This window comes from Lycorma delicatula, chromosome 1 (assembly GCF_047948215.1).
Source record: "Lycorma delicatula isolate Av1 chromosome 1, ASM4794821v1, whole genome shotgun sequence".
NCBI classification, from domain to species: domain Eukaryota; kingdom Metazoa; phylum Arthropoda; class Insecta; order Hemiptera; family Fulgoridae; genus Lycorma; species Lycorma delicatula.
The window spans coordinates 70,863,032-70,879,172 of record NC_134455.1 but is presented as its reverse complement, the minus strand read 5'-3'; the positions used below and the strand labels follow the sequence as shown (position 1 = coordinate 70,879,172).

General features: G+C 30.4%; 2 protein-coding genes across 6 annotated transcripts in view; one reads left to right on the top strand and one right to left on the bottom strand.

Moving 5' to 3' along the window:
* LOC142319300 (2-acylglycerol O-acyltransferase 2-like) overlaps positions 1–16,141 on the top strand; it is a 67,690-nt gene that overhangs the window by 45,248 nt on the left and 6,301 nt on the right. Inside the window, exon 7 of one of the 5 annotated variants that reach the window (XM_075356439.1) lies at positions 7,662–7,719. The exons of 3 other annotated variants lie outside the window; for them this stretch is intronic. The gene's annotated coding sequence lies outside the window, so the exon portion shown is untranslated. Of the gene's footprint in view, positions 1–262; positions 350–7,661; positions 7,720–16,141 lie in introns of those variants that run through there. One more of the 5 variants, XM_075356449.1, reaches the window with a different exon arrangement.
* Positions 4,409–16,141, bottom strand: part of cn (Kynurenine 3-monooxygenase cn) — a 40,712-nt gene continuing 28,979 nt past the window's right edge. The window contains exons 5-11 of the mRNA XM_075356404.1: positions 15,956–16,043; positions 15,346–15,517; positions 12,976–13,227; positions 10,566–10,655; positions 8,186–8,326; positions 5,982–6,143; positions 4,409–4,759 (exon numbers count right to left, since the gene is read on the bottom strand). Coding sequence (XP_075212519.1) covers positions 4,670–4,759; positions 5,982–6,143; positions 8,186–8,326; positions 10,566–10,655; positions 12,976–13,227; positions 15,346–15,517; positions 15,956–16,043 — 995 coding nt within the window. The 3' untranslated portion in view covers positions 4,409–4,669. The remainder of the gene's footprint in view (positions 4,760–5,981; positions 6,144–8,185; positions 8,327–10,565; positions 10,656–12,975; positions 13,228–15,345; positions 15,518–15,955; positions 16,044–16,141) is intronic.

Here is a 16,141-nt window from a genome sequence, read left to right as displayed (position 1 = left end):
TCTTATAGCTGAAAATAAAGTTGTATGAAAATTAATCTAAATACAGTTTATTAATACAAAAAAAAATTAAAACCATCTTATAGCTGATCAGTTTGTAAATATCTGGTAAGCAATATGTCATCAGATACAAATTTGCGTTAGCTTCAACAAATTTATGACTGTTTCTTCATCACAAACAATATTTTATTGATTTAGCTACATAAGTTTTTATGATGTAGTTCATTTTTACCACAGCTAACAGATTCATATCTGGATTGTTCAGGAGAGTGACCTAGTTACTAGAGGAGCACAAGAATTTTCCGTTCTTCTATGAAAACTTTTCATTATTTTGTAAGTAAACCTTAGGTTAAATTGTTATTGGAATATTTAATTTTCTGTTTATGAAGTAAATCCATAAATCACCACTGACAGCAATGATCTTGGTTGGATGTTCATATGTATAAAACTAATTACTGAATAAGGATTGGTGATTTTTGGGTTGATGAGTTTCCAACATAAATGATTCTGTTCCTTTGCATAAAAATGTAACCCATCAAAAAATCATTTTACTATTTTTCTTTTAATAAAATTTGCATTTAATCAACTAAATGAGCAAATTTTTTTTATTATGTATTAACTGCTTCTTCATAGATAGCTGGTCAATAAACATTCTATTTAGCTGCAAATAGTCTATATATTGAATAGTTGCCACTATAGATTTGTTATTCAGCCTCCTAGCTCTCAATTTAAGTCTGTAGCAGATGGACTAACCTCATGTCAGTTGTACTTTTTCTTCCTCATAACTGTGATGGTTTAATTTTTTATACGGTTAAACTTAATCTTTCTCTGCGGTAGAAAGGAACTACTTTCTTTAATTTATTTTAAGATACCATTCACAATATTCATACTACAATCAAAACAGTTTGTCTTGTGTCATACTGGTATGCACTGAAACAAAAACTTTTTAGAATTTTTTACTTAATTTACATCAATTAATTTTTTTACAATCCACAAAGTGTGAAAAAAGTGAAAATGTAATTTTATTGCAAAATATTGAGTATTTTTTAAAAAATAGAAGTTTTTATTTAATATTCACCAAGGACTAGATAAATTTACTTTACGCTGAAAACATGCTGTGTAAAGAAATCAGAAACAAAAAAATTCCCTTATCAGTTTAATTTATATGCTACTGAATTGGGCAAGGAACAAAAATAAAATGATTAGTATTATAATTTTATAATACTAATCATAGAACGGTTCCATCGTTCTATCATCTAATGTTAAGATCTAGTCTTCAGAGAACATTAATGTAATTTTAAACACAGTTTTTTGTTTCAGAGTGAAACACAGTTTTAGAGTGAAAGTCTAAAAGTCATCCACTTAGGATGACTTTTAGGAAGAATAGGTAGCATCTATTTGAGTGTTAGTTTAGGATATGTTATAGTTCAAAATTGGTTCACCAACATTTATTTGATTGCACTAAATATTAAATAAATTTAAATCTACTTTTTAATAATTTACCATACTATAATTTATAAAACTATTAGGCTAATGCTGTAAATAAGTAAATACTTTATTCTGATTGATATATAGTACATTATACAGATTACATCTGAAATGGATAGGCGTGCTACTCCATGAAAAAAAGGAATAGCACCACCAATTGCCTGGATGGTTTAAGAAAAACCATGGTAAAACCTTAATCGAAGCAACATCACAAAATAAACAAAAAAATTTACTAGACATATAAAATAAGACAAGACTGCTTAAACTTCATATTAACAATTAAAAATAATAAATTAAATATATTAAATGATGATGCAGAAAATTCAGGGAGTATGTTTTGTTATTTTTTAATTAGTTTTATTTAAAAATAAGCAAAAAATGCTGTATCTAACAGAAAAACTATGTAATGGTAATTGTTATTTTATTCAGTTTGAACTATAAATTCAACAACTGTCTAAAAACATAGATATATACTATGTAACTCCTTTCTAAAATTAACTAACTGCAGTTATCAATTTTTAAAAAAAAAAATTACTTTTTCAGAACTTTTTCCAAAGAAACAACTGAGGTAAAAATATTGTGTGATACTAATAATTATTATTATTATTTTTTATGGCCGGATAGGATAGTCAGTCCATTATCCAAGTCTCTTTGATGGGACAGTTTGGGCCTTGCAATCCTCCCAATACCTATTCTTGTGGAGTGTGAAGGGAGTGTTTTTATTCTTGATTTTCGTGTTTAATTTTATTTTATCTGTGGTGTCTTCTGGTGTAAAGCCAATATATTCTTCTGATCCTCTTATCTGTCTGATCCTCTCTTATTTCTCTGATCCATCTGCATCCTGTCTTAGTGTTTTTTGAGTCAAGATTGTACTGTACTAACTTTCAGAAGTCTTGAATCTTGCATCCTCCTCCTGATATGTCCAAAAAATCATAGTCTTTTCTTACACATGGTATTTGTGATGGGTTCTAACTCTTTGTACATGGCATTGTTGGGCATAATCCACCACTACCCGTCTTTCTGGTACTTTTTATTGATGCTGGTTCTTCCGATTCTTTTGATTATCTGGAGGCTGTGTGTCTTTGATTATTTGTTCAGGTGGAAGAGTGTTTCTGCTGCATTAGTGGCTTCTGGTTTTATAACTGTGTTGTAGTGTCTTCATTTAGATTTATTGATAGGCATTTTTTTCTGTGAGTGTACCAGGTTAATTTTTTAGCATTAGCTAGTTTGTTTCTTCTTATTTGGATCAAGGTTTTTTTGTACTCAAAGCTTGTGTATAGAAGTACGAAATGTAATTTTTGTAGCATATGAAAAATGCCATGCCTGACTGGGATTTGAACCCAGGACCTCCAGATGAAAGATTGAGATGCTACCACTTGTGCCATGAAGGCTGGCATTTAAAGTGGGTTACTATTTTGATTTTATTACTGTTTATGTTTACTTCTTTTTATGTTGGTTTTTGGGCACAGTTTCTGTCTTTTTGAATGTTATTTTGAGGCCAATTTTATTTGCAGTGTTTTTAATATTTTAGTTTTAGCTTCATCAATGTAGTTAGCTAGCAGTGCCAAGTCGTCTGCAAAACCAAGGCAGTTTGTTTTGATTTTTCAGCCTATTTTTACTTTTGGGGGACATTTTTTGAGCCATTCCCTCATTACCATTTCTAGAATGCAGTTGAATAATAGCAGTGAGAGCCCATCATCTTGGTGTGGTCCTGTTTTAATCTCAAATGATCCCAAGAGCTTACCCCTGAATTTTACCTCCTACTTAGTATTTATAAGGATCAGTTTCATCATGTTTATTTTGTATGTAGTCTGAGGTGTCTTAGAATTATTTTTAATAGAATTTCTATGGATGCATTCATAAGCTTTTTTTAAATCTACAAATGTTATCACCATGAATCTATTTTTTTTCCTATTGTAATCCATTATTGCCTTGAGACTCATGATCTGGTCTGGAGAACTCCTCCAGGGTCTGAAATCTTGAAATCTCCCTGGTATTCTCTAGTTCTTTCTTGAGTTTTGCCTGTTAAGGATGGTTTTTGAAAGAATTTTGTATGTTGTCACTGTGAGTGAGATCCGCTATAAATGTTAGGGTCTGTTTTGCGTAGCGGATGGAAGAGGGTTGTCGTTCAGTGGTCTGGCAATTCTTCTTTGATCCAGATGTTGACAAGAATTTGTTGTAGAGCACTTTTTGCTGATATTTCTGAATTATGTTGTCACTAAGAGTGAGATCTGCTATAAATGTTAGGGTCTGTTTTGCGTAGCGGATGGAAGAGGGTTGTCGTTCAGTGGTCTGGGAATTCTTCTTTGATCCAGACAAGATGTTGTTGTAGAGCACTTTTTGCTGATATTTCTGCATGTAATGCAGAAATCTCTCACTGCTTTGTAATTGTTCATCTCACCCAGTGCTTGGTAGACTTCTTTTATTGTGAGGGTTGATGTTTTCTTATTTTTTATTGTGAGAGGGTTGAGGGGTGTTGGTGTTGAAGTTTAGGATTTCTGTCGGTTCTTCTCAATTTTGTTAAAATATTTAGCTAGGATTTCTGGATTGTCTTTATTGTTATGAGCAAGTTTACCCTTTTTATTTTGTAGTAGTCTCTTGACTGTGTTTTATTGAATTCTATTGACTAAAGTGTGTCTTTATGGTGCTGTCTATTCTCCTTAGGGTTTCGGTGGTTTCTTTACATTGTTTTACTAGATTCTGAAAGGATATGTCTTAATTTAATTTTTCATTTTTTCCTTGGAATGTCAGTTATTTTGGTTTTTATAATAATTATTTCTTTTTAAATATTTTGTCAATTAGAAGAAAAGGAATGTTATAAACAGAAAGAATAACAAGTTTTTGTTTAGTAATAAGAAAGAATATAAAAGCTATGTTAAACAAAATTTTAATGTATTACAAATGTATGGAGTATTACATTTTTTAGCATCAGTGAATTCTTATTAAATTTGAAAGAACAGACATTTTTTTAATTTGCAAAAGATCTAAAGAGCACAAATGCTGAAATCAATTTTTGATACACATAGGTTTTAATAAAAATTGTAGTCTACATCAACATAAACCTTAAACAATTATGACAATACAGCTTAAAAAATAAATAATTCTATAATGTGCTAACCAAAGTTCAGTAAAAATATGTATCATACAGTAAAAATTGTTTTTTTTTTGTTGACTTTATAATCGATCAATTCAGAGCAATTTTAATTTTATAGAGCAATGCACTGATTCCCATTACTAAGACTAAAAGAATCAAGGTAATAGAATTCTTTATCACCTGAAAAATTAAAATGAGATGAAAATATTGAAAAATGATAAAATTATAATAAATAAATAAATCATAAAAATAGTATCTTTAAATATTTTCTGTGTGGATTATACATACAGCTTTTTTGAAAATTCAAATAATTCATCAAAATATTAACTAATGTGCAAAATAAATTCAAAAAAATAATTTAACCACCAAAACACAATAACAGTAGAAACCTAAGACTAAAAGAATCAAAGTAATAGATCATCAGTCAGTACACAGTTCTGTAATTACATCAAACAATACAATAACAAACACAAAATTTGTAATGCCATTACTAGAATGGTCGACTATCAGTATTAGTTTTTTTACAGATTACATACTTTATAGATATACTGAGTATCTTTAAATAATTTTATTGCATATAAAATTATGCAAATGTTTGAATCAATTACCCTATAGCTGTAGTTTTCCTCTACTAAATATGCCGTGGTACATAGTTTTATTAAATTTTTCTTTTATTATTCTCCTTTTATCATTATTTTTAAGAATCATATGGTTTATAGCAGTATGGTACTGCTATAAACCATATGATTCTTACTTTATTGATAAAACAAATCTTCTCTAGTTATATTTTACAGAAAATAATTTTAGTTAATTATTATGTAAACAGATATCTTCCTGTAAAAAAACAATCTCCTGCAGTGATTTATTTTAATATGAATGGAGCTGGATTACATACATTCCTGTTTTTTATGAATTGGGTTTTGAAAGTTTCTTTTTACTTACTTGGGTTATTCCATGGGAGATTAGCAAGATATTTGTGTAGAATCATCAGCCCACCCACTGAAGGTCTTTTGGTGTTAGAAAGACCAGGGAGTATAAAGAATAAAAATAACTACCTGATAACATGCATTTAATATTCAGTAACTGGTCTTCTTTGATCTTAGACTAGTTGACAGAGCTGTTAATTGAAACCATACTAGTAACAAGAAAGTTAAGTTTATCTGCATTGGTAACATGAACAATTAGATGTTTGCATGTTACCTCTATATAAAACATGTTTTATATAGATGTCTGCCTCCATTGAATTTTTACCACAAAAGTTGCAAGAAAAATCATAAGAACTAAATTAAGAAATAAGAATAGCAAAACTTCTCAGATATAGAGGTCTGAAACCTCTATTTCAAATTACTACCTTCACCTTCAGTGTACAAGTAGTTAACAGATCCTAATAAAAAAAATTCACCTTGTCTTGCCATTTTTTATTCTTCAAACAGTCACTGTATCTCATTGTTGAAAATGTAACACCATTATATAAAGGAAGCCACACAGCTGGAAAGAATTTGTACAATGTATTATCAAGTTTTTTTCTTATTAAAAATGATTTTCTCGTTACTAAATCTCTCATCTGAAATACAGAAAATCAATAGGATAAAATATCATTACTGCATGAGAAAATTAATAAATTTAGAATTTTTTAACGTTTTAAGAATTTTCAACATTTGATACCAAAGTCATTATAATTCATGACTGTAGCTATATTCATCTGCTGTTTAGTCAATTCAGAAATAATGTTGTATTTTATCTATTTTAGATATTTATTTTTCAACTCAAAAGTGTTAAATCTATAGATTTAACACTTTTGATATCCCTCCTTGAGAATTTTGTTGAGATTGGCTTGTTGAAGAGAAGAATTTATTTATGAAGAATAACTTATTTTAATTTTATTAAATAGAGAATTATTTTATTCTTAAATATGTTGTTACTAAGATATTGAACAAAATATATAATTACATGAATATTTTTTATACCAACATTAAGTACAACTGACTATCTGTAGTAAATATGGCTTTAAGGATAGTTGATGGATGAAATGCTGATTTATTTTTCAGTTGTTTAATATCTAATTTCACTAATCACATTGCGTTGTGATCTGCTGATGTGTATATAATCTTAGATTTTCTATTATGGACCAAAGCATTTTCTTTCTTCTATTTATCTATTTTGTTGATCCTACAAAAGGAACCTAAAAATAGTTGAATTATGGTAAAAGAAATATAAATTATTTTTTATTACTATTATTATTATATGACCCTTATGTTAGAATGGTAGTATCCCTGCCTTCCATCAGAAATATGAAATGAGATTCATTTCTCATCATAAAACAAAAGTGGGGGAATGCTATAATTGACCAAAAGTTTGTAGTTACTGGAACATGAAATAAATAGTTTTTTTTTTTTGTTACAGCTAGTAATATGAAACTATTGATAGTGTCAGCATTATTTATCATTGCATTAAAACCACAGTATTATGATAAAAGTACTGAAAAAAGGCTGACATATAAATAGTTCACTTTTAACCACTGTAAAATTTGTAAATATTTTAAAGTAAAAATTAATAAGTTAAAATAATATTTTACAATTTTTATCACTATTAAAATATTTACTGTTCTATACCATCTGTTCTAGTGTTTCTTAAGGTTGTGATACTTGTTACGTATCTGATATACTATTTGTACTTGTTGTAGAGGCTTTCTCTGAGAACAGTGATGTTCATCATAAAACCAATCACTGTGTGGAAAGGACAAATGCGTAACTTTTGTTCTTGGATACCATTGCACTTTGTGACCCTTCCTTGCTGATTTTAGTAGCATGAAGTACTAGGGTGAAATAAATAATTTTTTTGTTTAAGCTGGTTATGTAAACTATTGAGTGACAACAGCTCTATCACTGTCATTTTAAAAATACATTGTTTCCCACATTATTATGACTTAAATACTGAAAAAAGGACTAATATTTCATTACATCCTTTATTTTTTGGATTTGTTTCATCATAGCACCATTATTTTTCTTTCAAGGTATTATGATTTAAAATTAACATTATCTCAAATACAATAAAATAAATAGAAAATATGTTCTTTTCTTAGGAGATTTCTGCAATAAACTACACTACAGAATTTCAACAGTACAATATGATGTTAATTTATAGTAACAGATACAAATTTTTGAAATTTCATTAAAAATAAAAATTATAATAAATACATGAAATAAGAATAATCTTCACTTTCATCTTTCTAGAATAAATTTTCAGAAATAAATTAAAATTTCACTCTATAGCTTTTGTTTAGTTAAACAGTGGGGTTTTACACAAAATTTACAGATGATATATGTGGTTTTTTCATCCATATGAAAAAGTGGATTTTGAAAAAGTCACAGGATTTCTGAAATATAAGTAGCTGATTCAGATTTAGGTAATTATCAAATTATTATAATATTTTTACTACATTAATATATTAAAATAATATTCAGGAAGTGGTAAGTAATGAAATTTGGTAAGTAGTGCAATTAATTTCAGAGCAATGATAGGATTAAACCAATTTTTAAACTGTATTCTGCAATCTGATTTACGTCTTTTGGTAATTTTTAATGTTTTTCCTTTTACACAACAAACCTCAATGTAATTATACATTGCGAGATCACAAATAGCAGATGCATCTTGACATCTTCTTTTGGAAAATTCATTAAGAATCACATGTAGGTTGTTTCCAAATTGAGAAAACAGGTCATCCAATATGTAACAATCTTCAAACCCCTGATGAAAAAACAATAAAATACTATTAAAAAATTTAAAAACAATTTTAAAAATATTGTTCATTTAAAGAAGAGTAAAAATTGTTCATTTAAAGAAGAGTAAATCGTTCAAGAAGTATAAATCATTCAAACTATCTGTGGGCTGCTCACAGACATCTGGCACACCACGTGGTCTGCTCTATGCCAAACAAATTCACACATCATCCTTTTTTACAGGAAAGATACATCTGAGTGCTCCTGCTCTCTTTACCACTTCTATATAAAGTGGTCTTTACCACTTCTAACCATGATGTGCCAAAATAAGATTCTTTTTTCTGTTATTCTTAGCTCTAAGTTTTTTAGCGTTTACTATGTTCGTTTTTAATACCTTATTATCATCTTTCCCTTTATCTTTGAGGGCAGGCTAAAGGAAAGACAGTAGTAAACTTGCTGTGCCAATGTATAGTACTGTTTCCAGACACTTCAGGGTAATTCTGATTGTGCAAAATGAGTGAGTTGTTGGAAAAGTTAAATAATATGAATGGGATAACCCATTCAGTCTCTTCAGACTAGGTCATAACCAATAATTTTGCATGCAACTTGTTACAGAAAGGTTGTCAAATACAAGGGTTGCGTAGGCTGAATAATTAACCTGTTTAAACATTATCTGTAGAAAGAATGAAGATTTTTGATCTTTGCCAAATGGTCTTTGCTGCATCTATGAATAATACCATTCTCTCGAAGTGTCAACTCCAAGAAAAGCTAAATGATTTTAAGTTTCTCATTGAAAATATTGGCCTATGGTGAAAGGAGCTTTTTAACATACAAGGTCTGTCCGGAAAGTAATGCCACCAAGTTTACAATCACATTGTCAATTGTTCTGTAACAATGTCCTTTCAGGGAGAATTTTAAATGGGGAAACAAAAAGAAGTCTGCAGAAACCAAGTCAGAACTGTAGGAAGGCTGGGGCGGCATTGCTACTTTAGGACTGACCAGATAACTGATCATGACAAAGGCACTGTGGACTGGTGCATTGTCGGTGAAGTTCCAGTCGCCATTGATGTCTGGTCTTATGCGCCGAATCCTTGCTCTCAATCTCTTGAGAACTTCTACGTAAAATTTAGAGTTAATGGTTGTCCCGGGAGGCACAAACTTACAGTGGATGATCCTGCTCGAGGCTTCTTATGTGAGGGGACGCCAAGGTGCACCACTTGGTACTTTGCCTCTTTGTTTCGGGATCATACTTTCTTTCTTTCTTTTCCTGTTTAGCCTCCGGTAACTACCGTTTAGATAATACTTCAGGGGATGATTGAGGATGATATGTATGAGTGTAAATGAAGTGTAGTCTTGTACATTCTCAGTTCGACCAATCCTGAGATGTGTGGTTAATTGAAACCCAACCACCAAAGAACACCGGTATAGCATTCAAATCCATATAAAAATAACTGGCTTTACTAGGACTTGAACGCTGGAACTCTCGGCTTCCAAAAAAGCTGATTTGGGAAGACGCGTTCACCACTAGACCAACATTTACATTTCATCACCCGCGATAATGTTGACCAAAAAGTGAGAATCATTTTCACACATTTCCAAAACATCTTGACAAATTTCCACTCATCGAGAATTTTTGACAACGGTCAAAATTCTTGGGACAAGCTTCGCGCACACTTTTCTTGTGTGCAAATCCTTGGTCACAATCCCATGGATGATACTTATTGGAATATTTAAGATGCCGATCATTAAACGAACACTCATTCGATGGTCTGTTTACAAAAATTCTTTCAACCTCCTAATCGTTTTAGGAGGTTGACGAGTGTCCAGTGCAGGCTTCATCATCGACCTCTTCACGGCCTTCCAAAAACGCTTTGTGCTATCTGTAGACTTTCCGTGACAAACAATCATCCTCAAAGGCCTATTAAACCATTGGATAAGTTTCTGCTGCAGACTTGCTCTTCTTGGTAAAAAGAGCCAAGAAGTAAATTTTACTTGATAATGAAAACCTTAGTTCCTCAATTTGGAGAAAAAATAGCTACAGGAAAGCCATAACTGATGAATATTTAATTTTAGTAAAAAAAATTTTTTTAACAATTCTAAGGTAGGTAATTTTTAACAAATTGCATTTTTTTGCATAAACTCATCTGTTTGTTCATCTGTTTTTGTTTGCATAAACTCATCATGAAAAATATTGAAATCTACCTTTTGAGTATATATGATATTTATGAACAATTCAATAACATGATTTCTGCAAATTTTGTACTTACAGCATTCATACCTTGGCCATAAAATGGCACCATTGCGTGAGCTGCATCTCCGATTATCATACAGTTCCCATTTTTGTTGAATGGGTTACACTAGAAAAAAAAAAGTGTATATTTACTTTTATCTGTTGAATCATAATTATTGATGTTTTATTTAATCTGAAACATATGAATTCATAATTTTATTTCTTTATAGTAAATAAACTTGTACTTAAAATTAATCATTCTTCTACATTAATAATCAGAATTATTTCTCAAGGGAAATCATTGACTATTATCATAATTCAATTGTATTAGAGTGTTAGATAGCACTGGGTAGCTACTGGATAGTGGCTGATATTAAGCTGCCAGCAAGATGGTTGGTATTTTATAGCGGTTAACAAGCTGTTCTGTATTTATATTCTATTAAGGTAGAGTCAGTCATTTGTCTATCATGGTGGTGGAGCAGATGAAAATTATGTTGGCAGATGTATCATTTTCACTCTCATGGTGTTTTATTTTTTAACCTCCGGAACCACCAATGGTATTACTTCAGAGGATGAGGTAATTTGTAGCATGTGAAAATGCCATCCCTGACCAGGATTCGATAATATAAACATATTTTTTTTGGTTCCAACCCGGGACATATTTTTGAAATTACTTAAAAGTAATTACTTAACAGTTTACTGAAACATTAAACTTATGTTTTCAGTTGTATTTTTCACTAAACATGACTTTTTTCAGAAATGTTTTTTTTTTACTTCAATTACATCATAAAATTTACAACAAGAAAGTTCTGAATTAATTTTAAGATTTAGCAGATGTTTAACAGTAGATACTGAAAGTCTGCTCCTTTATGCAGACCAAATGATCCCCATAATTGAAAAACTCAACTGGAGTAGATGTCCCAGGCAAAGACATCGCAAACTCAATCATTTTAGAAATACTGCTACATGAAATATCAGTCCTTTGAAACACCTTAAAAATTGCTTTCCACTTCTCTTCAATAGTATCTGGTACTGTTTCAGAACTTGAACCACAACCTACCCTTTGGATTTGAATTACCTGGTTCAATAATGTACGTTCATCAAATAGGTCATCAATATTTATGGAATATTTTATAATTTCATTAACAACTTGTACAGTCTATTCTAAATCAGACCAGGCAATTTCAGTTTTATCCACTGAAACTTACTAACTTTATCAAAACTGGTTCTTCACAACTCTAGAATTTTTGTTTCTGAACATCATTATTTTCTTTTAGAGTGCAGAGCAATTCTTTGGCAGAAGATGGTATAAATTTGTGGGTTTTTCTTTCCTGAAGTTGACAAATTAATTCAAAATATGTCTGAAATGCATCTGTTGCTGTGACAGAATTAGCTTCCAACTTCAGAACTACATTATTAAATAACTGTAGAGTACCATATACAAATTTCAAAAACATTTCATTTTCTAGATTTTCAAAAAATCAAATAATTTTTGGCATTTGTCACAAGATAAGAAGTATGATTTTAGGCCATCAAAAATGAAAAAATTGTTTCTATTGCAGGTAACAAAATAAGGAAGCTTGTGCTGTTATAAGATAATACTTTTTTGTAATCTGTTTCCACAAATTCACAGAACTCTTTAAGTTTCGTTACTCTTTCTGTATATATGTGAAAATATTTATAAATTTTTATAACAATAACTTCTATGTCCAGGGGTAGAGAATCACGTGCTGTTTGTACTGAATTGTGTACAATATGGGCTGAACAAGCAATTCCTATAATAGGTATATATAAATTAACTTTTCAGAACATATTTTCATTCCCATTTCTCTTCACAGCACCAAAATTACTGTTAGTGTTATCAGTAGTATAACAAACCAACTTTTCTTCAAGTTTGTATTTTTCCGCACACTGCAAAGATACTTAATCAAAATTTGAGCAGTTTCCTCCTCCAGACTGAGATATCTTACAACAATCAGAGCAAGTTTTACTTCATTTCTGTTTGAGCTATCCATCGTTACTGCTACATAATTAATGTTTTCCAAAAACGCAACACATTATCAAATATAAATGGTTAAAGATAAAAGTTTTGAGTCATATTACTTTTTAACCAGTTTAGATGTGCAGTCTGATGTTTTGAAACTGAGTGCGGTATGTGAAATGTAGCTTTTTAGCAGCACACTCCAGATTTTTCTTAATACTTTACTAACCATGTACATTTCATCTCTTTAACTGCAGCACAACTTAATATTTAGGAAAACCAGGACTTTACAATTCTAACAAATATTCAATACTATATATATGATAATAATAAAAATTTTATTTTGCCAGGTATGTTTGCTTATAATTCTGACAATTCTCAATTAATTTGATTTCATTTTATAAAGTATAAATTTAAAAATATTAATATACTTATAATTAAAATATTTCATACACAAACTACTTACTTTAACTGAAACAAGCGGTGACGGTTTTGTTGCAAAAAAATCAGAAATTAGTTTTTCTTTTCCAATAAGTGGGATTGAGTCTGGAAAATACTTTTTAAAAAATCGTAACACCATTTCTGGTGAATCCAGAATTGTAAATTGTTTAAAAGGCATAAATAAAGATACAGTCCATGTACAGTCCAAATTTGGAAGAGCAATCATCATAAATGTATTTCTGGGCCAAATGTGCAAGTAATTTTTTGGCATGGCAAACTGAAAATTTTTTTAAAATTATAATTTGATCAAATATTACCATACATTACAAATAAAAGTTCTACTTAATACAAATAAATAGAAATGAGCAAGTTAGCTAAGTTAGTAATATTCTATCCTATCATTAGCCTCAGCAACTGTGGGTGTGCAGGTAGCAGATTGTGAAACAATCACCACATATGGGGCTAAGCACTAAGCAAATGTTTTGCCAAGTACAAGTAAAGTGGAGAGAAAAACAACATTGTTGGTCAGGAACACATCAGATAATGGGAATGCAGTAAAAGGTGGAAATTTTTTTCCAGCTATAAAATATTTTATTTTAATATTATTAAAATATTATTATTTTAATATTATTAAAAATAAATTATAAATAAAAATATCATTAAAACAATTTTTTAATAATAAAGCAAGAACATAAGACAGTATGTTTGCTATTACAAAAACCACAGTGAAAGAATTATTTTGTCAAAATAAAATCAAAGCTTAAATCAACAGTGGCAGAATAAGTTTGGATACCAACCTTTTAAGTTGAATTTGAGGAAATAGAAAAAGAATATGAAGAGAAAGGTGAAATCAAATAAATTAGAATTAAATAAAGGTGATTGTAATTTGATAGTAAAGAGAAAACGGATATCAATAAACAAGGATGAGAAGGGAAAATATTTCAGGAATTAGGGTTGGTTTTCAGAATTTTTACCTTATGTAATCTAATAATTTCTAAACATTTCATTTATATAACAACACACTGTTGTTTATATATGAAATTCATCAAAATTTAACCTGTTACCACATATATGCCTAACTTAACATCGGCAGATGGCAACGGTAGCAGCTCAAATGTCAGCAGGAGTACAGTACATGTGCACGTTTGCACAGCATCACTCCCGCTGCACAGATAACTGCGCAGTTCTCCCAACATAGGGCCTGCTGCTCTGGCAGGGATGTTGGCATCTGCTAGGAGGTCTCATGATGAGGCGGCCAGGAACCATCTTTTAGCAGCAGGCCCGGCCAGCCCACCAAGGGAGCTGCTGGACATGAACACTACCTTCCCGTTCCAGCTGACCGGGCTTCAATCGCCCTGGCCGGTGGACTCAGGAGCAGGAGCTGGCCAGCGTGGGATCACTCGGGGATCCGAGTCAGCACCGCCCTGGTGCTGACTCAATACTGCAGGACTCTGGGGGCCACCACTGCCACACTACAGTGGGGACCCAACTGCCACTGAGGGGAAGTTCGTCTTATTTCAATTGACGAGCTGCAACTCTTCCACTACCGCCAAGTTGACTTCGCTGGAGACCAGCTTTTGGACCCAACAGCTCTTTCCAGAGCTAATTCAAAAAAAGGATCCTTTTCAGGGCTACCACAAGGTTATAAATTACGAGCCTTCGAAGCCAATAAACAACAACAGGCCTTCTCAGGACTACCACAAGGTAATAAAGTGTCACATGCCATCAAAACCATTCAGCAACAAACTAAAACAGAATAATTGTGTTTGACATAAGATTTTTTAACTTATAAATTTCTATTCTTATTACCATAGTAATATTGCAACATTGTTTTAATCTTATTAAATTGAAATAATTGTAGGGCACTCCACAAATAATCAAAAAACTATTTTTTAAATTTAAAATAAAAATGCTTTCCACAATACCTAGAATATTTTCAGTTGGTATTCTACAGGTAATAGAAAATAAAAAAAATACCAATAAACCCATAATTTTGAAATATTTTACGGGTCATAAACTTATCATAGAACTTAGTTGCCATTTAATATGACAGGAAAATGTTTCCCCTCAACAACATTATAATATTTATAAATGACTCATTTACAAATTTTTTTCTGGAGACCTTTTGACGTTAATCTTTCTTTTTGTTCAGTGGAAATTGTGGTAATATTATCATTAATGGCAGAAATCTTATACAGACAAGAAAAACTATAAAGTATTAAGTGCTTTCTAAATTTTTTAAGATAAGTATCATTAACAGAAATGGTCTCAGAACTCCAACAAGAATTTATACCCAAGAGAGTGATATATAATTTTGTAGTTGTAAAGTTTAAGAATTTTATATTTGATGAATAATGACTACTCATAATGAATAATTATTACATTTATCACTAACCTCCTTCTGATTATTGTATGGGATACAGAGCTCAATATATCCATGTTCTATGTATGTTTGACTGAAATAAAACATAGGTTGCTTCATCATTTCACGACGTACAGCAGAATGTGCTCCATCAGCTCCAATTATCAAATCAGCATGTACAGTAATTCTTTCTCCACTCTCACCTCTTAATTAAGGAAAAAAATTAATCAAATTCTTTAGTTTTAAATCATAATTTTAAAAAGAGTTAAAATTACAAAATTTATGATAGTTAATTCCTTGTTACCAAACCATTGTATACAATTCAGGTCATTCTCTAAATTTTTATTTGAAAGATCTCAGAAACTGTCTTTTACTTCCTTCATAGCGTTGCTGACAGTAGAACATGGCTTGTTTTGTTAGCTAGCCTGTCTTTTACTAGCTTATGATTTTTTTTTTTTTTTTATTGAAAATGTTTTGTTATAAAAAATTTAATTGCACTTCTAGTTATATTAGTCCAAGAATGTAAAATATAAACATATTAAAATATTTAATTTTTTTTAATGTTAATGATGAGTGTTTTCATTTTTATTTATAATTAAAGGAAAAGAAAAAGTTAATAGACATTACTAAAAAGATAACTTACATTTCAAATTCCATGATATTTGTTTCCAAATCTGCATGAACTAATTTGTGATTAAAGTTAAATTTAACATTTTTGTTCTTCTCCGCAGCTGAAAAATAAATTCATTTATTTAACAATTCAGTATGTTATTAAATTTTTACAATAATTAAAAAATTTAAAGTTATGTATGAAATATAACAAATTATT